Source organism: Tamandua tetradactyla, chromosome 8 (assembly GCF_023851605.1).
Source record: "Tamandua tetradactyla isolate mTamTet1 chromosome 8, mTamTet1.pri, whole genome shotgun sequence".
Lineage (NCBI taxonomy): Eukaryota > Metazoa > Chordata > Mammalia > Pilosa > Myrmecophagidae > Tamandua > Tamandua tetradactyla.
The window spans coordinates 30,137,485-30,159,625 of record NC_135334.1 but is presented as its reverse complement, the minus strand read 5'-3'; the positions used below and the strand labels follow the sequence as shown (position 1 = coordinate 30,159,625).

Here is a 22,141-nt window from a genome sequence, read left to right as displayed (position 1 = left end):
GCAACTTCACAGTTTTCAAGACATTAATGTTTATATTTTAGCCTTGGTCTCAAGCATGCATTAGTAACACAATTTCAGATGTGGACAAGCTCAGCTGCACCAGAGATGCTTTGTCCTCGGCAGGAGGAATCTTTTGCTCATTTGTTTTTCATTTGGCAGCAGGTTCACCGGTTATGTCAGGTTACTATGGTGTCAGAAGATCTTTCTTATCTGATTCAGACTTTCACAACACCAAACAGTTTTCAAATGACGTCTACACCTCCAGCGTCGCTAAGCACTTTTCCTGCGAAGCCTCGGCAGGGCAGAGCTACACGGCCCTCCTGGAGTCCTACTTCCCAGAGTCCTACGGAGACTACCACCCCCCGGCCCTGACTCCCAACTCGGGCTCTGTGTTCAGTGCCTCACCCCTGCCGCCGCTCCTGCCGCCACCCTTCCCCAGCGACCCTGCGCACTTCGTATTTGTGAGTATGCAGATGTTTCATTTCTCGGGAGCAATGTAAGGTCGGGACTCACTTGGATCTGGCCTGGCCCATGCGCTTGGTAGGTAACCAGACTAAAACCATCAGGTCTGGCTCACAGTGGAGAACTCTGAGCTGCCCTGCAGCTGCCCATGAGGTGCCAGGACAGGACGCACTCTGGAGGGAACCTTCCTCAAAGATCCGTGTCAACCACAACAGCAAGAGGTTTTATCCAGGGCTTGGGGTAGGGAGGACCTGCCAGAATGAGTGGTAAATGCAACTAAGTCAGGACTCCCATCATTATGTTCATTCTCTACTGGTTTTGCGAGAGGTTCCCTTCCCTGGGAGTGCAAGGTCACGGTCATCCCTCCAGTGCCTAAGAAAAGCACATGGAAGTCACCTCTTAGACAGGTCTAGCCCGTAACATAGGCAGGCACAACTGTTCCCTCATCAGGGCTTCCCCTCCCACCCAGCTGCCTTTCTCCCTCTTCTCCACAATATTTCTACCCTCTAGAGCTTTGTTCTCCCTCAGTCCTGCCATAGAGGGGAGTTCATGAAGATCTGAAGAATGCCAGTACCGTCCTTACAGAGTTTTAGCCACAAAGGAATGAATCTGTAAAGATGGAATTTTAGACACATGGCGGGGGGGGGGGGGGGCGGGGGCAGCAGTGAGAATGAACACTGAGTACCTTACTCCCTGCCAGGAACTTTTATGTGCCTTCATTCTTGTAGTATAACAATTCATGATAAGGTTACTTAAAACTCCATTTCACAGATGAACAAAGTGAGGTGCCCAGAGATTAAGAAGGTAGTAAGTGGCATGACCACAAATTGAACCCAGAGCTTTCCAGCTCCAAGCCTATGAGCTGCCCGCCTCTTTTGGCCCACTGGGAACGAAATGGCCTTGGTGGCACATTTTAAAGCTCACCATGTGTTTGGAGGCCTCCTCCTTCTGCAGGTGAGCCAGCTGCCAGCTGTCCCCACTGTGTAAATGGCATCAGAGGAGGCAGAGTTGTGAGACTGAAAGAATGCAAGATTCTGTAAAATGCAGCATAAATGTAGCTTTCATAATTCTCACATCAGCACTAGACCCATTTAATGTTGTTTTCTGGGATCAGACATTTTAATGTACATAGGAAATGTAATTCTGGAGTAGGAAGGAAACTAAAACTTTAAATGTTAAGGTCAGATAAACACAGGAAGGAGAAGCTGCCTAGTAACCAGGCTTCGGACAGTATAGGAGGGCGCTAAGTCTGCTCTGGATGCCACAGTCCAGCAACAGGCCCGTGTTCAGAAGCAAACCTCTCCACCTCAGAGGTTCACCTCATGTATAACCCCAGTGACCTTTCCGTTCTCCGCAGAGGGACTCATGGGAGCAGACGGTGCCCGACGGTCTCAGCCAGCCCGACCCCGGGCCGGCAGACGCCCTGCAGACCTTACCACCCAGCGCAAGTTGCCTGTCTCAGCTGGAGTCGGACAGCGCCGCCCCACACCGGAGCTTGAGCTGGGGGCCTGCGGTGGCTGGGGCCCCGCCCTACCCGCTACCCCCGCTGGAGGATCTGCACTACACGCCGGGGTACCCCAACCCCCCTTACCCCTTCCCCCCTTTTGTGACGGTGGCAAACGAACTAACGCCCAAGCTGGTGCAGCTCTCCCCAGATGAGGGGGCAGACGCCCCTTCCCTGCAGGGCCCTTCTCCATGGACCAAAGAAGACGGAAGCCTGGCCTGGGGGTCCTACGAATGCCGCAGAGCTTACTGAGGGGGTGGACAAAAGGACTTCTAATATGCTTTTCTTTAGGTCGGGTTCTGTATTCCACAGACTGTTCTAGGCGTGTCAGCTCTTTCAGAACTGGATTTTCAGGATAAGCCATAATGCAACCCTTTGTTAATGGACGATAGCATTTATTTGTAAACCCACCCCACTCCCAACACACACATATAACCCCACTGAAATACGACACAATGTTAAATAAATATATCATGGACGTTATTGTAGTTGAAACAACTGTGCAGTGAGGTCTTTGGAGAACTTTAGTAACCCACTACACGCTGAATCTTCTACTGTCCTTGATGTATATCCTTTTCAGCACTGATTTTTTTTTTTCTTAACTTGCATTAAGAAATTTGTGCAGATCATAAAGCATACTGATTTTCCTGTTTGTTTTCTTAATTATAAAAATATGTATTATTTAGTAAAAGAGAACATATAGGATATAATATAGGTTGGGGTCCATAAAACAAAACTCATTTTAAACCATGCAACTTTCAAGAATAAACTGTTACAGGTTATATTCTTGTCCCTCCTTTTGGTGATTTGTAAAAGCCCAGTAACAAATATGGCATCATACCTAAATGCTTTATTGTCATTAAAATAGGACAAAGTCGGGAGACTGTGACTTCATAAATATGTAGTTTTGACCTTACCCTAAAGCCCTAGATAACCAAAAATTAGTCCAATTCAAAACAAATTTGGCAGAACTTTTTCTTTGATCCATGGTAGCCTTAAGTAAACTGGTCATCATCTGTCTGGAGGAACAAGCACACAGTGATCGGGGTGGAAGAGCAAACATCAGAGTGTGTGTGCTCAAAAGAAAATATATTAAACAGGACTAGGCTTCTGGCATGATAAAACAGACCACAGAGCACAGAGAAGCAAAGAAGCATTGGAGAAGGATGTATTATCAGGTAGGAGCATCTCTTGACTGTTAGAAAGAAGATCTTGCTGGTGGCTTGTAGGTCAGAAATGGACGGTTCTTATATGTATAAATGGAGAAACTGACATCTAAAATAGCCCATATTGTGTAAGCTTTATAGGCATGGGTTCCTTTGCCAACAGAGTCCCCTGAGTAATTCCCACCAAGCAGCGTGCCTACCTGCAGGCCAAGCCCTCCATGAATTCCTGGCTCATACTTTGAATTGGCCATGCTGAGTCCAGGCTCACAGGTGACACCCCACACCCTTCTTCCCATGTCCCTACTACCTTCCTTTCTTCACTCCCTTCTTCATCTTTCTGAGCCCTTCCATTGCCTCCAGGTATCATTCCCTTCCATCTCCTGGGGGCCTAATGCTCTCCTTCTCTACCTGTTTGCTAAAGCTCCTCATTACAGTCTCCAGCACATCCTGACCCACCTCTATTATAGTGCCCCCCACTCTATACTCAGTAGGCAGGAGTACAGAAATTCAAGTAAGGGATTTAATTCACACTTAGAAGTAGATAGTTGGTATTCCTCTTCTCCAGGCTCTTAGGGATATTTTCTGGTTAAGCAAACAAACTCCTAGTGTATGGATTACTACCAGAGATGGTTCCTAGTGAGCCTTCCTTTCCCTCACATCCCTCAGCTCCCTCATGGAAGAGCACTCATGAAGGAGCAGACCAAGGAGAATTTGTGGTCTTCAGCTCTAGAAGGTACCCTCCAGATCTCTGCTCTATTGTGCTCTCCCACCTGCTCCTTTTCGGCAACATAATCTTTAGTTTGCTTGATACCTGCTCTTGAGCGGAGGGCGCCAACTTCCCCTTTGGGAGAGAGGAGCTGCTCTTTCTTAAGTTCAGGGTGGCTTGAGACCTCAGTCCTAGGTCCCGATATCCTTAGCAGAACCATGTCACCCAGCAGGCGCTCATACCTGGCATCAGAAAGAAGAGATCCGGGTCCTCTGTACAGATCCCGGGGTCTTCACAAGGGTCTCAGAGGCATTTCTTTCCCCAAAAAATGTGGGTTTGGATCAGCTGTGTAAAACTCATAATAAGTACAGTCATCTGCTGCTTAGCATTTGTCCCTAAGTAGCAAACACACAATAATGGTTGTGCAAACATAAATACATGTACATACTTTTTGTTTGATCAGGACACTGTTAGCCATGCTCACTTCTCTTAGTTGACTGCTATCTACTCATGTATTATGTTCATCTCCTAATAACTTGAGGCTGCACTGGCTTTCAGATAAGTAGAGCTAAGCAAGCAGACTTTGAAACAGAGTTCAGTATGGGCTATATTTTTCCTAAGCATCCCATCCTTTAAATAATGTTTAACAAAATTAATTTACAAAAAAGGAGGCATATGCAGCCCATACTCCATCTAGTATCTATTTCAGTTATCTAGTTTAAGTGGCGGGGGCGGGGGGTGTATTAGTTAGGGTTCTCTAGAGAAACAGAATCAACAGGGAACACTCGCAAATATAAAATTTATGAAAGTGTCTCACGTGGCCACAGGAACGCAGAGTCCAAAATCCACAGGGCAGGTTATGAAGCCGACGATTCCAATGAAGGGTCTGGACGAATTCCACAGGAGAGGCTCGCCAGCCGAAACAGGAAGAGCCTGTCTCTTCTGAATCCTCCTTAAAAGGCTTCCAGTGATCAGATTAAGCATTACTCATTGCAGAAGACATTCCCCTTTGGCTGATTACAAATGGAATCAGCTGTGGATGTAGCCGACATGATCATGATTTAATTCTATGAAATGTCCTCATCACAACAGACAAGCCAGCATTTGCCCAACCAGACAAACAGGTACCACCACTTGGCCAAGTTGACACATGAACCTGACCATGAGAGGGGCTTAACACTTTCAAATGATTTTTCAGAATTTTATAGAGCTTGAAAATGTTTTCTATATATATATATATATTTTCAATTTGGTTCCATCTTACTGTTCTGGGAATTTTCAATACTTTGCTAAAAAAGTGAAACCAAGTTGCAAAAACTATGACCTGGAAATTATGTCTTCCACGCCTACTTCCCCTTCAATTACTCCTATTTTCTACTACATGCTGGGACTACTGTACCTTCTCATATTAATGCACCTTCTTCTCTCTCTCCTTCCTTAAACCTACTCTATTTTGACTCACAACATTCCTGGGAAAGCCAGAGAAACTTAAGAGTTTGCATTCAAAAACCCATGTCTTTCCTGCCAGGATATAGGAGGTTTTTAAAATTGAAAGTAAGCAGAGATGATGGCAAATTCAAGCTACTTAAGAAAGCTGACTAGATGTCAAAAAGAAGTTGAAAACAAGAAGTTGACCATGCAAAAGCTGCAATGCAAATAATCATTGCATAAATCCCTGGAAACAGACATAATAGTATGTACTGAAAGCATTTGTGTTTCTCTTACAATGTTATACAAACCACATCTTTACCTCCTTTATTTAATAAATGCTTTTAAACTGTCATGAATTGCTACAGCACAGTTAACAGTACAATGATGATACTATTGTGGTAGAAGGCTGAAATATTCCAAAAGAAATTCCACAAGGGGAAAAGAATTACCAACCCCAATAGTGTTATATATACACATATACATATGTATAGGTTATATATGTATCCATAGTCGGTTAATGGCTGAGAAGCATTGCCCAAATGTTTTATATGGGATTAACAAGGAATAAAGAAAGCATTGGTTACATTTTTAAAAACTAATATATCAATTGATGTTCAGGTCACATTATATTATATTTATTTTACCAACTGTATACCAAAAATATACTCTTTACTTTAGCTTCTATCATTAGGCTCTAACTAAAGTATCCTCTGTATTCAAAACCATATCATACTGTTCATCTTACACACGAGATTCAGTAACTGTTGACTCGAGAAAGGTTCACTGCAAAATCATACACTTTAGCTAAAGCATGGATCTCTAACTAGAGACTCAAGGGTAGATGCATAAATGGCTCACGTGTCCCCAGCACCTGGCTCAGTGCCCAGCATGATGTAGGAGTTCAGTAAACCTGTTACAACACCACAAATATGAGTAATTATTAAGACCCTGACTATGTGAGTGACAACTCTTTGAGACCGGTATATGAAAAAATCCTCATATCTGTCATTCTCTGTGTATTGTGAGAGTAGGGGATATTGGAGTTAAGTGGAAATATACTTAACTGATTTACTCTAATCAAGTTGACTAAATGTCTTTAAAAAGGTGAATTACTGAACCTTTGAAGTGGCACAGAAAAAGTTTATATAGATTCATTTAGTTTTTATGTGTAGCTAAGAAGTCTTAAAAGTAAATTATTCAATGTTTGGTGTTATCTCTGGTGTGATTAAAACAAATATGATAAACAGTTCATGACCTAGAATCCCCACTGATCAGGCCAAATAAATATAATAAAATGTTCTTTAATTATTTGTATATGATGACATCATGCTCTATTTGATCTTCAATACAAAAGTATCCTCCCAATAAATGAGATGTGCGAGTTTGCAATATGCACGGTTATTGCCAGTATATTACAAGCCAAAAGGAGAATAGTAAAAGTTTTTCCAAGTTCTAAAAGGAATGTGGAGTAGACAAATAGTATCTAAGAATTAGCTCTTTTATATAAAGAAAATTGATAGATGGCCCTGTTAACCTTTCCCCTAACCAAAATTCTTGAGTGCAATAGTCAAAAGTCTTACTATTTAAGAATTACTTTAGTCATCAATAAAAGATCACTGCAACTGTACTGATGTTTTATTTCTCAACCTTGGCTATATATAAATAGGTTTTATCACTGTGTCCTTATGTGTTTTTGGATGTCTTAAATAGTGTATAATAAAATTTTTAAGTGAAAGATGACATTTTCTTACTTAAATGATATATTTTCAAGTGTCTTCATGAGGAAAAATTAAAACTTTGAGTATAACTTAGGGGAAGAGACTGGCGACACATAAATAACACTCATCTACCAGCCTTCCTGGTCATTTTCATATAAACCAAACTTTCACTCTGGGGCCCTATAAGTACATGTTTCCTCTATGTATTCAAGTTTTTGGAATTTGATAGTTCCCACAAGGTTTGGTAACAGTGTCCCAGAGTCAAGATGACAAAAGAACTTTGCATTAATAAAGAGAATCTAAAGCTTATAGTCAAATTTGGACAGAATAAACGAACCCTTTTCCTTATACTGAAAGTCTTTCAATATTCATGTGTCTAGATTCAATAAGCTCTCCTACTTTGGGGAAAAAATATAATGCTCTGTAACATCATTTCAATACAAAAGGCTGCCATAAGATTCCTGTTAAAATATTCAGTTTAAAACTTTAAAAAGAAACATGTTCTATAGCCATCATTCTAGCTTTAAGAAAGTCAGACTGAAGGGTTTCTGAGCTCAGTGGCAAGTCACCAAAGATGGTTAGAGATCTGAAAAACTGATATGTGAATAAAAACTGGAGAAACAGCAGCTGGTCAGCCTCAAAAAGAGAAAGCTTGGGGTAGGGGTGATGGGTGGGCATGACAGCTTTTTCAGGACCTAGCACCGGGATTGGCCAGAATAATCAAAATATGCTTACTGAATGAATGAGTGAATGAGCAAGTGAATGAAGCAAACAAACCCATACCGGAAATGCAATAGTGTGGAAGTGGGAGAACAGGTATCCCATGTTGTTTATAGCACAGTGGATGGCAGAAATCAGGACTGACTTATCTTTCTATCCCTGGTACTTGATAACATGACTAGCATATAGTAGGTGCTCAATAATAAATACCTAGTTGAATTTGGGCTTAATCAATGAATATTATATTTAAAGCATTCCTATAGTAAAGCAGGCTCCTTACAAATACTGAGCTCTGTTTACTCAACACACATTCTGCTGTGGGTCAAAAGCTTAGCCAAGCACTGAAACAAGAGGCTGGACCACCAGAAGCAGAGATATTGGAAGGAAATTCAGTTAAATTCATCTGAGCACTCAATGATCCCTTCCAGCATCCAAACATGTGGATGCTCTATTTTCAGGCAAGTTAGCCTGTAGGAGTCTTCAGTCTTTTATCAAAACCCAGAGAGATTGTCAGAACTTCATGGCAGATACCCTAGGGGTGACAATGCCCCAACAAGAGAGAAGAGTTCCTAGTCTGAGAGGCACAAAGTGTAACTGGCAAAATTAACAGCCTACACTCACCTCTAGCCAGCCTCTCCTTCCCCATCCTGTCCTAGGGTTCCCAGTTTTTACAAAATACTCTCAAGGCACTGTGGTGCATTCTCAGCCGCCTTACACATATTGATAGTAAAACAAATAGCATACCTAAACACTTTCAATATTGAAAAATAGGAGCGTGCATCTTGCAGGCAGTTTTTTCCAATGCTAGTCACAACTCAGTGGGTTCATTATATTAAGTTGGTGACCAACCAACACATATTTTTAATAAATAGAATGAAACAGAAAAGATGGACTAGAAAAAAAGAAAAGATGAAATAGAATAGATAGGACAGAAAATATCAGAGTGCTGCACATTCATAGGTGTTTATTGTTACAAGAACTTTGCTTAACAGATATATAAATAAATATATATTGTTCTATTTATAGTGGGTGACCATGTAAAATGAACTCTGGATTGAAGTAAAAAAAAAGTTTGAAAGCCTCTGTAATAACAGATCAGGAAGGCAAACTACAACTATGGTTTAGAGCAAGGACTTCGGAATCAGATTTATCAAAATTTGAATTTCAGTTCTGCCTTTTATGTGCTCAATAATCTTGGGTGAGTTGCTTAACCCTTCTGTGCCTGTGTCTGCCTCTGTGAAATGGGGGCAATATACATTACAGTACCTGGCATTCAGTAAGCTCCCAATAAATGACAACTTTCACAAGTCCTCTATGAGGAACATCTGATTGCATGGGTGCCTGGGAGGCGTGGAGTAGACCTGGTTGCTCCAGGCCTCACTGTACATGCAAATCTGTAAGGAGGATTCACAGGATCCACTTAGAAAGGATTCTCCCTTATAGCTAAAAGCATGGAATTTGGCTCTTAAATACTTGTAGTTATAGAAACTGCAGGGACCAAAACTCCCTGAGTTTCCTGAAGTTGCTGGGCAGCAATGGCACTAAGGGGACATCCATCCCAGCAACAGGGGACAAGGCACAAGTGCTCAGGACTGCAGCCACAGTTCAGGCAGAGGCTCCTGGAGAAGAGACAGAAGAGTTCTTTGCTATCTCCACAGATCCCATCAGCTCCAAAGAAGTCACCCAGTCCAGTCTTGCCTGTCCCCGCACAGAGTAGCATTTCAGCAGTACCAGCTTCAGTGATAGTGCCAAAGGAACGTAACAGCCTCTTGTCCATCTCCACCTGCAAGGAAAGGCTAGGAAGGAGCTTAAGCCTGAACACAAGAGGCACACCCCAGGAAACGGAGGCACACATCAGGGAGCCAGTGAGAAAAAAAAAAAGCACCATATACAAGAAATGGAGACAGTGCAGAGATAGGAAGACAAAGAAAAGGAAACACAGAAAGAATTAAGGCAAAGGAAAAAAAAATCAAGAAACGGGTCAAAGGAGAAGTTTTTTAAAAGTAAATTGGAGGGCAGGCCACAATGGCTCAGCAGGTAGAGTTCTTGCCCGCTGTGCTGGAGACTGAGGTTCGATTCCCGGTACCTGCCCATGCAAAAAAAAAAAGTAAATTGGAAAGAAAGAATGAAACAAAAAGGGAAAGGGAAGAAAAAGAAGCAATGGACGAAGCTATGAGCAAAAGAAATTGTCTCTAACTCCAAGCTGCGGGGCAGGTAGAAGTCTGGCTGGGGTGGTCCAGATGCTGTTTTGCTCACTGTTACCCCCAAAGGAGCAACAGAAGAGAGAAAACATGGCTCTCTTAACTCCCAGTGTCCTTTCCCTCCTCAGGAATCTGGTACTCAGGCCTGACTCCATCAGAGAAACTCAGAATATAGGCTATGGGGACTTTGGACAAAGAGGCCCTGAAAGCTGACAGATTCCAACTGGGCTAGGGACAAACACACCCCATCCTGCTTCACATGGCCAAGTGTTCTCACCCTTGAACCCCTCCTCTGAAGAGATGCCTTCAGTTGCTGAGAAATTCCTACTTACACAAATTCTAGGGTCTTGTTACTCTGAGGGCTCCTTTCTCCATCAATGTATGCTCCACCCTGCATCAGACAGATTCAAGGACATTCAGATATTTTTCTAGTCACCCATGCGGCTGAACTACATTTTTTTTTGTACTTTCAGAGAAGACAGGGAACAGCACAGGGGTCATTACTATTGCCTAGTACCATGGTAATCTCTTAGCTTATTTGTAAAGGGAACCCCTTGCCTCGCCTCCATCTTCTCCCTCTGCCTTCTAGGGTGAGGAGATTTGGCCTGACAATCACTCCTTCTCTGAACCAATCTTGTCTCCTCCAGCTTCCAAGTCACAGGGAAGAAGCCCAGTAAGTGCTTGGGGATCAAGCAGCACAGTCTCAGAGCAGCTGTAAGGGACTCGGGCCTCGACCATGGGGGCAAGCTGGCCTCAAATCGCTCCCACCTTGCACCACAAAACTAGAAGCTAGGAACACAAATCCACGACCTTCTTTTGGCTAAAATGAGCAGGAGCCAAGCTTGTCACTGTTTCTCAACACATGCTCCTGCAGCAAAAAGGAAGGGAGGGCTCCAGGAGGAGAAAGGAGAGAAGGAGGTGCGGTAAAGATTTCACAGTGAAAAAGCTCCAGCCTCAGAAAATCTGCAGAGGTTGAGGCCTGTAGGCATCCCCTGCTCCATGGGGAGGAGCAAAGGGTCTTAATGGTCAGGCGATTGGTGGTTGTTTGGGGACCAGGCAGCAAGCGGAGAGGAAAGGGGAGGGAAGCCGGCACGTGGCCAGGCGGGGCCAGGAGGAGACGAGGCGTAGAGCTAAGGCCTCCCCTGGGCCTCTGGCCTGCAACTTGGGCCCAGCGGGACTCCTTGCCATGCCACACCCACAGGCTGCCATGTTCATTCCCCAAAACCTGAGGTTTTCCCTTAAAATGGAAAATGAGGATGTGAGAATCAGTCGGGCCAGTCAGCCTGGCTCAGATAGTCAAAGGGGGCAGCCTAAGTCACTCAGGGCCCCTGGAGCTGCCTCTGAGGCAGAAATACAGAGCATCTTTGAAAACACCTGCTCTGTCTGTGGGAAGGTGGACAAAATGCTCAAAATGCAATAAAAGCAAGGGCCAGAACCCAAAGGGGTCTTACTCCCTGTTTCTCTGGGCTCTCTGTGGGGTGCCTGTGTGCAGGATTTCTGCAGAAGATAGTCCATTTTGTTAAGCCTTTGAATATTCAAATTGAAAGTATCGCGCAATCATTGATTGTCAAATCAAGGGTTTCTAGAGGTTTTAAATACTTGGCATGAGGGGGAAAAAACTCAAACCTATACCCGAAGGTATAAAACATTAATTCTGTTTGTCTCCTTCTCCAGGGACCTGGGTGCAGCCGGATGCTTTGTGAAACTTTAAAAATGTTGCATCTCTGCTTCTCTCCTTGCACAGGAGCCCTGCCAGGCGCTGAATCCCTGCAGCTGCAGCATCCAGCCACCGACTCAGCTTCAGCTGATCACGATGTCCGGTAACTCGGCTACTTCTCCTGGGTAGGGTCTTGTGGGCCAGGGGCGTTTGGATCTGGGTGTATTTCCACACTTTTTCCTGCACAGAACAGAAACGCACAAAGTCAGGACATGCAAGTAAGGGCCGGGAATCCGGAGAGGGCACGGGCCAAGCACGCTGTGGCCGCTCCCACTGGGCGCCGGCTCCCGAGGGCAGAGGTCCAGAGGACGAGTTAGCCACTCCGGACGTCTGCGTACCCCCTGTCCCCCACCCGTCCTCCCACTTTTCCCAGTAGTGTCCCTGGAACTTCCCGGCATAGACCCTATGCGCCCAGAAGCGGTGGGAGGCGGGAGCTAGAGGCTCACCGTGAGCCCGGGTGCAAGCCGGGCGTGCCGGCCGCAAAGAGCTGAGCGGCGGAGGCCCCTCTGCGGACCCCGCGGCACGCTCGCTGCCCGAGGAGCCCTGAACGCGGCGAGGAATTTGGGGGGAGAAACAGGACGGCGTAGAGGGCGCGGAGCCCAGGCTCTAAGGGTTGGACACGGGATTCCCTGTATCTGGGAGAGGAATACCGCAGCGTCGCTTCCCGGGGAGACCCCCAGCTCCCGGGACTCGGCCTGGGGGCGGGGGGGTGCTCCCTGTTGTCCGGCTGCGGTCCCCACAGTGACCAGGCGAGGCGCTGCCGACCTGGGCACCAGCGCTTGGCACCCACGCTGAGCGCGCGCGGCCGGCCCAAACCGCAGGGCCCAGCCCCTCCCGGCGCGATTCCGCGGGCGCTAACTCCAGGGTCGAGGTCAGGGCCGTAGTCCCTCTGGGCTCCTGCATCCATCCCCGACCTCGAAAGCTCGCCCAGCCCGGCCCGCTTTTGCCTAGCAGCCCAGCCGGACCTACTCACTGCGGCTCGGTGGGACACGGGAACGCCGCTACCCTCGATCCGGCATCCCTAAGGACCCCTCCAGAGCGTGCTCTGCCGCTCCCGCAAACCCGGGTAGTCCGGCGCGTTGCCGCCCGGCCGGGCCATCCCGCAGAGCGGCCCCTTTCGGAAGGCAGACTCCAAGCCGAGTGAGCAATCCCCGGAGTCTCGGAAGGGCTTACCCGGGAGCTCGCGCTGCGCGAACTCGCCCGAGAGCTTCCGTGCGCCCAGGCGGCGGCGCGCCGGGGAGAAATGCCTGCACGACAAAGAGAGGGGGGTGGGGGAGAAACGGACCGAAGGGGAGAGCAGGAACGGGGGCGGGGGTGGGGAACAAGGAGGGAGGAGGGAAAGATGGAGAGCGGGAAAGGCGGAGAAAAAGAGCAAGGGAGACACCTCAGAAGAAGATAGATGAGAGGGAGGGAGGGTGATCCCTGAGCCTGACCTCTTTCCTAGGGTCAGTCCGGCGGGACCCTCGCTGGCCAAGTACAACCCCCGGCACCCCCACCCTGCCTTCCGCTTGCCCCAGGATTGACTTCCAGAGCAAGGCCACACAGAGGTCAGAGCCTCGCTAGAAGCCACGCCTGGCCTGGTGTAGAAGGAAAGGACTCAGAACTTCCACACCAGTGGGAACATTGTGGTGGAATGGGCTAGGTCAGCCGCTATAGATCAGAGAATGCTCCCCAGCGCCTGCCGCAAGTCCTCCCAGGGTCCCTAATACCGTCTCACAGGCCATTAGGCCAGACCCAGAACTCCAGGTTCCCCCACTCAGCTAGCCAAGGTGGTTCTTGCTCCATATTCCTGAGCAGGAAAACCTGTGTCCCATTGGTCTAGGGATGAGCCAGGGGTAGATGGCCCCACATTTCCATAGGTTCTGTACCCACTGGGGCCCTGAGCCATGCTCAACCTCTCCTCATCCTTCCAAGTTTGACCGATTTAGGTTTCTCTCCCAGTTGACTTTGAGCATTCTCTTTGTGTTCTCCAAACCTTGAAACCTGCCCTCAGGTGCCATCATCTATAGAGAGAACTCCCACTCCCCAGCCTGACACCTACACTTTGCACACGAATTCTGACTCAGTTGCCTTTCCCCAGAAAAACCAAAGGTGTATCAAGGTGTCCGAGTGAAGATCACGGTGAAGGAGCTGCTGCAGCAGAGAAGGGCACACCAGGCAGCCTCCGGGGAAACCGTAAGCATGAATCCCTCACCTGCTCCCCAGCCCTGGCTAGGCCTCATTCAGCCCTGTTGGGAATGTGTAGAGGCCTTGCTAGGCCCCACTGACCATCCCCAGACCTGGGCTTCCTCAGCTCTTTTTATCACTTCCATGTCCAGCTTCCTCCCAGTTCACCACTGGAAGTCACAGAGAGCAGCAGGGGCAGGTAGGAGGCTCAGAATTGGAGGAGCCCGTCCCTCACTGATCATAGTTGTGTGTAAAGGGCTTGTTGGTTCTGTGCAGGGAGAGGAGCAGCCAACAGGTAAGTAGGTTGTTATTCTGTTAGGGAGATATAGGATGTACCTTCATATACCCATAGAAAATCTCTCAGTAATTCACTTCAACTTAGGCAGCCCTTCAAGGTCAGCCCATCTGTGGAACATCCCCTTCCTCCCCATTCTTATGGAACTCAGCCTCTGAGGTCCTTCACCTATAAATCACAAGTCATCAAAAGGAGCAGAAAGGAGCCACTTCTCTGCAAAGGAGACAGATTGCAATATAGAACCACCTCCTTAAATTGTAATGAGGCCTTGAATCCAGGTTATCACAAGATGGTCACAAGGGTACCCTGACATATATTTATATATATATATCATCTTAAAGCAAATAAGTATGCCAAGAGCACTCAGGGTAGTAGCAACAGAATCATATAAACCATGTGGGGTTATCACCAGGGACAGCATAGTTCATTGCTGAAAGCCCCTGATCCTACAGTGGCTTGTGGGTTAGTTTGGGCATGAATGTAGGATCTGACAGCTGGGGCCTGAATTGCCTGGGTTAGGATTGGTCCGGTTTCCAGCCTGTTGGCATCTGCCCCACAATGGGTTTTGTGTCTCGTGCTGTTTGTGTGCAATGGACGGCTTCCATTTTTTCATGAAAGAGACCTCTGCAGAAGGAGGCAAATGATGTAGTGGTTGTGAGCACAGGTTCAGCTCTCAGCAACTCCATGGTGTGTATTCTCAAGCAAAGTACTCAATCTTGCTTGTCTCCATTTCCTCCTCTTTAAATTGGGGATAGCAGAGTTTTGTGAGGGATGAATAAATTATTGCATTTAAAGTGCTTAGAAGAGTGCTTTTCACATAGTAAATGCTCAGTAAATGTTAGGTCTCCTTATTATTATTTGTAAAAATCAACTAAAATAAAATTTCCACCAGGGATGGGAAGTCAGCTGTTCGGTAATGGCCATTCATACTCTTTGCTCATTGAGTTCATGTGTGGCTTTGCTGTAACGTAGCATGGATAGCGCTAATTTTACCTTTGCTGGAGAAGTTTCAGCTAACATAAGGTGCAGAATTTCAGCTAACACAATAAAATTTCCTTATATTTGTAAAGCGCTACAGTGGCCCTTCCTTGAAAGTACTTCTGCATGCACCTTCTTTCATTTCATACCCATAACAATCAAGGGAGGTAAATACATCAGGAATCCGTATTATCACTATTGTATCTGAAGCTCAAAGTCTTGAACTTACTAATGGCAGGACTAAAAGTAGAACCAAAGTCATCTTTTTCTTAGTGTTAAAAACCCTTCACACTTATTGCTCCCTGAATACATCTTTCTACTAATTCAGTTGTTCTGAGCAGGAATTGCCTCAACCCCTTCAGTTCAAAAATAGTTATAGAATTTATAAAATCAGACAGAAGGGAGCTGGAAAATGCTTCCAGAGGGGGGAAAATCATCAAGATATTCATAACAAAATATCTCTCACTTTGTGGTACATGGTAGAAACCGGTTTCAGATGCACCTGAAGAAGTCCTGTATGAGCATAGCTATTTTATCTCTGTGGTCCCTTAAAGATAGATTTGGCCACCATTCATTCCCCTTTTAGTCAGCTTCAGGAGATAAAGTAAGGGTGAAACATGTCACTTTGTGTATCTGACCAGTTTCTGATCTCTGGAATGGTTTCACTTATCTAAGTCTTTTCTCACTTTCCTCCTGAGAAATAGTAATGTAGTACACCGAACCAGTGCCTTGCAGGAACATGCCGAGAGGAACCTGCTTCACTTTGCTTCCTGGAAGATGGTATCAGCCCATGGCCCTCACAGGCACATAAGAGCAACGCACATCTAACTTAATGACAAGAGCCAAATGCAAAATCCCTCACCGGAAGCCATTTACCAGGGGATAATTTATGCCACCTCTTTCTGACTTAATATACATGATCTCCAATTTGGTCAATTGTTGAAGAACACAGCTGGGAAACTTTAAACCAAAAGAGGAAAGAGTTTTATCAAATATTACAAAGCAGGAAGAAGTTCATCTTGGTTTGTTAAAGTCAGAGTAGTGTAAAGTTTTCAGGCAATCAGGAATGGGAGGGATTCAAATAGTAGGGATTCAAACAGTGCCGGGAGGAAGGCATATATACATGCCAGAGTTGTAAATTTGATTAAAAAACTTATTTCAGCCAGATTAATTTGTAGACACCACACACGGACGCGCGCGCGCGTGCACGCGCGCACACACGTTTCTTTTGCCTTTAGGTTAAACAGAAATTTGAGTTAGTACTTATCAAAAGACTAAATAATTTACCCTTTTGGTTTTTTATCAGTAATTTTTTTTAAAACAGCCTCGATGTGTTTTTATAAATTGTAGACTGTAGATATTTGTGCTGTTTGAAATCTGAAAGAGAGGTGCCTTTCTTTGTATTCTTGGAGCAAAGTAGAAAGTGAACCCATGACTAGGGAGATAATATCAAATAGGATATTGTAAACATACCTCAGGGAGATAACATGGGGAGGCAGAAAAACAGGCCAATCCGGGGGAGGAATGAATGGGGTTAAGGAGGGCTCTACAATGAAGCAGAATGTTTTAAAACCCACTCCTTCCAAGTCCTTTAGCTCGATCTGCAGCCAAATATTTGCATAAAGAGCTGGTAAATGATTCCAGCTTCCTGGTTCATGACATTACAACATGGATCATTTTCAAAATTAACATCACGTCCTATTTCAGCAGTGGCTGATTGTGCAGCTCTCCAAGTGGCTCAGCGCACAGCAGCAAGTCTACCCTGTAACTCAAGAGTGAGGTGTGGTGAGCAGGGCTTTCCAGCACAGAATCACAGAACAATGCTAGTCCCTTTAAACTTTAAAGCCACCGCCTGAAACCTAAAACAAAACAAAACAAAACGAAAAACTAATTACTCGATTAATACGATCATCAATTCAACTGGAAAATACAGGCTACATTACTCTTAAAAGTTAAAAAGGAGCAGTCTCATAAACTTTAAGTGTTTAGATATTTAGATACGATAGTGAGAAAAACAACTTTTACAGAAAAGTTTTTTTAGTACAATTTGAAGTATTTCCCAGCCATTGACTAGAAATGTAGATAGGTCCCTGCTCACCGTTGACAGTTTTAAGAAAATATTTTCTATTTTAATATTTCAGAGAATAAGAACGTGGATATTTTTAACTATGCAGGATTTACCAAATTAGGAATTGTTTCCTTTTGTGGAAATAAATTCCTGATTTTAAGTAGTTAGACCATATGTATATGAAGATTTGGGGGGGTGGAATGTTTATGACTAAATCATAAACAGTTGGGATAAAAAAAATGTTAGATCTTATAAATGTTACATTAAGTAATTTCATCCAAAGGCTCTTTGCTGAGCCTTCTCAAGCTGTTACATTTCTGTAGTCTTAAAAAAGTATTTGCTAACATTTTTATTAAAACTGACTTTTAAAATTGAAGTGGGAGAGTCTCAATTAAAAATATCCCCAAGCAAACATTAAAGTTGAATTTGAATACAATATATCATTGGTTGTATTTAATGACAGCAACTTTTTTAGAAGAAAGAATATGGCTTACCTTGTAGCAGGAGGAAACATAGTTCACATCAAAATGTCTTAGCATTCCCTCTAGAGAACTTTGATTTCACTTTGCTTTGTGATTATATTCTTGCTTTAGCAGCCGTCTGGAAGCAGCAACGTCCACCTTTCAGACCCGGTCACACCATCTCCTGCAGGTCAGTAAAGCCAGCACTACAGTTCCCTTCTTTAAACTATTTCCAAAGTTCATCTCAAAAGCCTCTCAGGGCTTGATTCAGGGGTTAAGATAGGCACCACCATTTAATTGGAATCGACCAATCAGAAGGTGAAAAAGGCCCGGTGACTCCAGATTTGAGCACACAGCTAAGGAAACAAGTGTAGATTTTCTTCCCATTTCTGAACTATCCTGTGCTTTCTTGTCTGCCCAAAATGTGGAGAGTTGGCTCTTCACATTTATTCTAGCTCCTCATCTCCGAGTAACTGAACTTTACTGAAAAATGAGAATTGCTTTCAGAAATTTATCTTTTTTTAGCATGCTGCTTATGATGAAAAGGCTAGAATATGCCTTTGCTACAGTTCACTTGGTTTCTAGCCGACAGGGGCTTCCCTCCCCTTCTTTTCTTTCTTCCCAGGAGGTTCAAACAAGTGTTGGTTTTCTGAGCCCAACACGAACAACTCTATTACGTAAACACTCCTACCTAGGCCACTCAACAGTTAAGAGTCTAAGGAGGTTATTTATAAAGAAACCTGTTCTTAGGGAAGGGCCCCATTGAATATGCCACCCTAACTTACCTGAAGGGAATATTGAGACTTCAAAAACCCAGTGTGCCACAGCCCCTCTGATGGGCACACTCTAAACACGTCTTTTTTGAGCATTTAAGGAGACTAATCGCAAGTTGGGTATATTAATAAGAAAACAGGAAAGGAGTAAGGTTTTCAGAATTATTCTTGTTTGGCATTTAACAACATATTTTAATTTCACTATTATGTTAACATGTTTACCAAGAAAACATTTTTGCTTTATGTAATTTAGAACAGGTAGTACTAATTTGTACTCTACATTCCTGATTTCCATTTCTGAAATTTGCATTGCCTTTTATACCACTTCTCAAAACTCTCTCCTCAAAATTTAAGTTGCTAAGTGTGAAAAGTTTAGGAAAGCAGTGACTGCTAAATCGAGAGAAATATTTCCCACAGTGTCAGAAGTTTTCTTAATGCCTCAAATAATTCTATAAGTTATCTCTGAGAGGTTTACTTGAACCGCAGATGGGGACTGGATGTTGACATTCTATAGTCCAAGAAAGTCGAGGCTGGAGCCATTTTTTGACTGATGGGATCATTGTTCTTTTTTTTAATACCTAACCATATTTACAGCAAATTTCCACATTACAAACCAGATTCATTCCACGGGGGTTTGAATTCACTAAGACAACTAAAAACTCCAAATCACCTGCCTATTTACTTTTCTGAAACTCTTAACTCCCCCCCACTCCCCCCCCCCCAATTTCCCAGACATAGTAAATATTAAGAATAAAGAATAGAACTCCATCAGGATCTGTAAGTGCAGTTTCTAAACAAAAGTCTTTCTTTTTCCTTTCTCCTGCAGGACTGTATTTTGAGCCTGAACCTATTTCTTCCACACCTGATTATCTTCAACCCCGAGAATTTTCCAGTTGTGTTTCTTGTGATGAAAACCCAAGCTGCCTAGACCAGATCTTTGAGTCCTACCTCCAGACAGACACACACCTGGATCCTTTGTCCAGTTCCACACAGAGCACTCTACACTATTTCCCAGACAGCTTCCAGGCTGCCCCTTTCTGCTTTAACCAGAGCCTGGTAATTCATTTCAGTTCTTTACAAAACCTGATCGGAGCTCACTATGGGTAGTAATGAATCATCTCGTGAGAAATCACAGTCTCAACAAGGAAATGAACAGAGAACTCAAGCAGAGAACTGTTTAAAATTCAGGGGAGGTAGAAACAACTACACCTTGCAGGGCACAAACTTTGAATACACACATAATTATGGTATCCCAAAGAAGCTCTCCCAAGTAAGCTGGTGTGTGGCAATGAAAAGAGATTTCCTGGCAATATTCATTTAATGTTCTTCTAAACTGTAAAATTTAATTTAACACCTACTAATTGGGAATCACTGATGTGAGCAATGGCTCTTAGGAAGCTCAGTATAGATTGACTGATGAATTTTTGAGTTCTTGAAACTGAAATTAAGACTCTATCTACACAGTACTGAACTGTCATTTGGAGAGGGGGAGGATTTGTTTTGGGTTAGTTTGGTTTGTCCTTGAATTGGTTCTACAAACAGATTGGTTTGGTCTACTTAGGCACCGGAATTCATCTGGGTCTGAGATGGTTAGTAAAAATGCAGCTCTAATACTTGAAAGAATTTGGATTAATGTCTGTTCTTGATGGACCTCAAATGTTTAAAAATGTGCTGCCCTTCAAAATGAAGGAAGGTTTCCATTAATAGATACTAGTGACTTTAGATGCCTTTCAGAGACTCACCGTATAGCTTTTTAAACCTTATAAAGTAAGGGGGTTCTTTTGGACTGTAAACCCTTATTTTGGTTTGATTTGTCAAAAGTCAGTGCAGGTGTCAGACTAAATTTTAGAGGGGAAAGGAAAGTAACTCTATGGAAAATGCAGATCATCATCTGCCATCACCCCGTTCCCTTGTAACTTCAGGGGAGGCTTCCTCAGTAACAACAGTAGACTTGCTTGTGGGAAAACAGAAGGTATCTTTCTCCTGAAGAGACAAGACTGTAGTGGCAGTAAGAGCAGTTTTGAGTCTTGCAGTATCCCAATTCCAGCCTGCAGGGTTACCTAGTCTCCACATTCAAGGATGTGCAGAAACATCCTTGTGCCACCTGCAGCTTATATTGTGCCGCCCAGCAGGGTCTGATGTGCAGGTGACTTGAAGTACAATGGGATTTTGTGGTTTAAGAACAAAGCATCCTCTAAAGTATGGTTACAACAAAGGGAGCCAGTGAAGCAAGGCAATTTATTGTTAGGTTAAAAATAGGTAAATATAGAATATGGTGTCATGAAATCAGGTAGTCAGTAACTAAAATTACTTCTGCAGACAGGTTGGGTTGGATTTTTTTTTTTTTAATCCCTAATTTTCTTTCTCTGAGTTAATAAATCCACAGTCTTCAGTTTTTGTTTTCGTTTTTAATCCTAATTTATCAAGGTCTCTGTTCCTTGGTTTTCATTTCCCTAGACCCCAGGATCGCCTTCGGATTCCTCCACTCTTTCTGGCTCCTTAGACTACAGCTACTCGCCAGCTCAGCTGTCTTCATGTGTTCCAGAGAATTACAATTCTCCCCCTCCTCTGGACACCAGAAACTGTGGTTATACCTCGGAAGACTGCTCCTACCATCACCTGCCCTCGCACGCCCAGTACAACTGCTTCTCCTTGGCCACTTCCTCGGTCTGTTACTGTGCCTCCTGCGAGGCCGAGCACTTGGAGGCTGTCAGGGCATCAGAGTGTTTTCCCTATCCAAGCACAGACTATGTGGGCTTTGCCCCATCAGCGGCAGCAGCCAGCGATTTCTATAAAAGGGAAGCAAACTGCGACATCTGCTATAGTTAATAGAAATTGCATTAGTCTGGAACATGGCATGTGCGTCTTTTTCTACCACATCTAGATGACACCTCGAAATACACAACCTGTTAGCAGATTTTCGCAAGGGCGGTTTACATGTCACCACTTTCCATTTTCTGAAGCTAACCTTTGGCATTCACATGATATGAAATCCTCAATCCGGTCAGATTTCCACCCCTACTTTGTATGCATACAGTTGAAATTTTTAGAGGGAACTTTCAGTTGTTTTGCTGTTCTGTATAACGAACAAAGTCTCTTTCATTTTTTTTTTTACTAATAAATAATTTTATATTACTACTTGTTGTTTTAATTTTTATTTTCCAATAGCAGTTATCAGTCGGCTTGAATATTATCAGTTAATTCTGGAACTCACTAATTAATTACTCTTTAGCAATTTGATTTCACTTATTCCTGAATTTGAAACTATGCAGAGATATCTGGCTCCCATGGGATGGAAGTTAGATAAAAAAGTGACAGCAGAAGAGGGAAGGTCTGCTTCATCTCCTTTAGACTTATACCTTGGAGCAGCATCAGAGAAAGACATCTGTGAATCATTAATTTCTCATAGCTAACATTAGTCAACACGATGTTAATATGACCAAAAAGCATACCTTACCTACAGCAATGTTAAACTGAAGATAATTATTTTTCATTTCCAAAAGTACTGTTTTGTAAACCTCCTGGGTAAATACTTGATCTTCTTTCTCTTGACAGCTGCTATCAAGTTGAAGTATCACATATTTAGAATTTGTTGGTACCTCGTATTTCTGACTTTCTGCTTCCATTCCTTGAATATACACACTCATGTTTACAGATTGATTTATAGGAGGAACCATGTTGATTACAACTGAATTTTGGAGTTTACTTTCCCTGATAGTCTATCTGAACAAGTCCAAGTCCCTTTCAACTTGAAGAGTTGGTACTTAAGATGCCT

General features: G+C 44.0%; 2 protein-coding genes and 1 long non-coding RNA gene across 3 annotated transcripts in view; 2 read left to right on the top strand and 1 right to left on the bottom strand.

The window, feature by feature from the left end:
* POU2AF2 (POU class 2 homeobox associating factor 2) overlaps nt 1-11,728 on the top strand; it is a 58,514-nt gene extending 46,786 nt beyond the window's left edge. Inside the window, exons 5-7 of the mRNA XM_077113009.1 lie at nt 163-461; nt 1,820-3,144; nt 11,653-11,728. Coding sequence (XP_076969124.1) covers nt 163-461; nt 1,820-2,218 — 698 coding nt within the window. The 3' untranslated portion in view covers nt 2,219-3,144; nt 11,653-11,728. The remainder of the gene's footprint in view (nt 1-162; nt 462-1,819; nt 3,145-11,652) is intronic.
* On the bottom strand, nt 2,060-18,266 carry LOC143644255 (uncharacterized). Its single transcript, XR_013156571.1, has 5 exons — nt 17,627-18,266; nt 16,538-16,923; nt 11,535-11,805; nt 10,241-10,299; nt 2,060-9,793 (listed from the first exon to the last, which is right to left on the bottom strand). It is a non-coding gene; the product is annotated as an uncharacterized LOC143644255 (long non-coding RNA).
* Nucleotides 2,224-21,449, top strand: POU2AF3 (POU class 2 homeobox associating factor 3). The gene is made up of 7 exons (XM_077113008.1): nt 2,224-2,257; nt 3,067-3,144; nt 11,653-11,728; nt 13,706-13,800; nt 17,726-17,783; nt 19,193-19,422; nt 20,824-21,449. Exons 2-7 carry the CDS (start codon nt 3,082-3,084, stop codon nt 21,193-21,195), a joined length of 894 nt encoding a protein of 297 aa, XP_076969123.1. The 5' UTR covers nt 2,224-2,257; nt 3,067-3,081; the 3' UTR covers nt 21,196-21,449.
* Nucleotides 21,450-22,141: the final 692 nt, after the last annotated feature.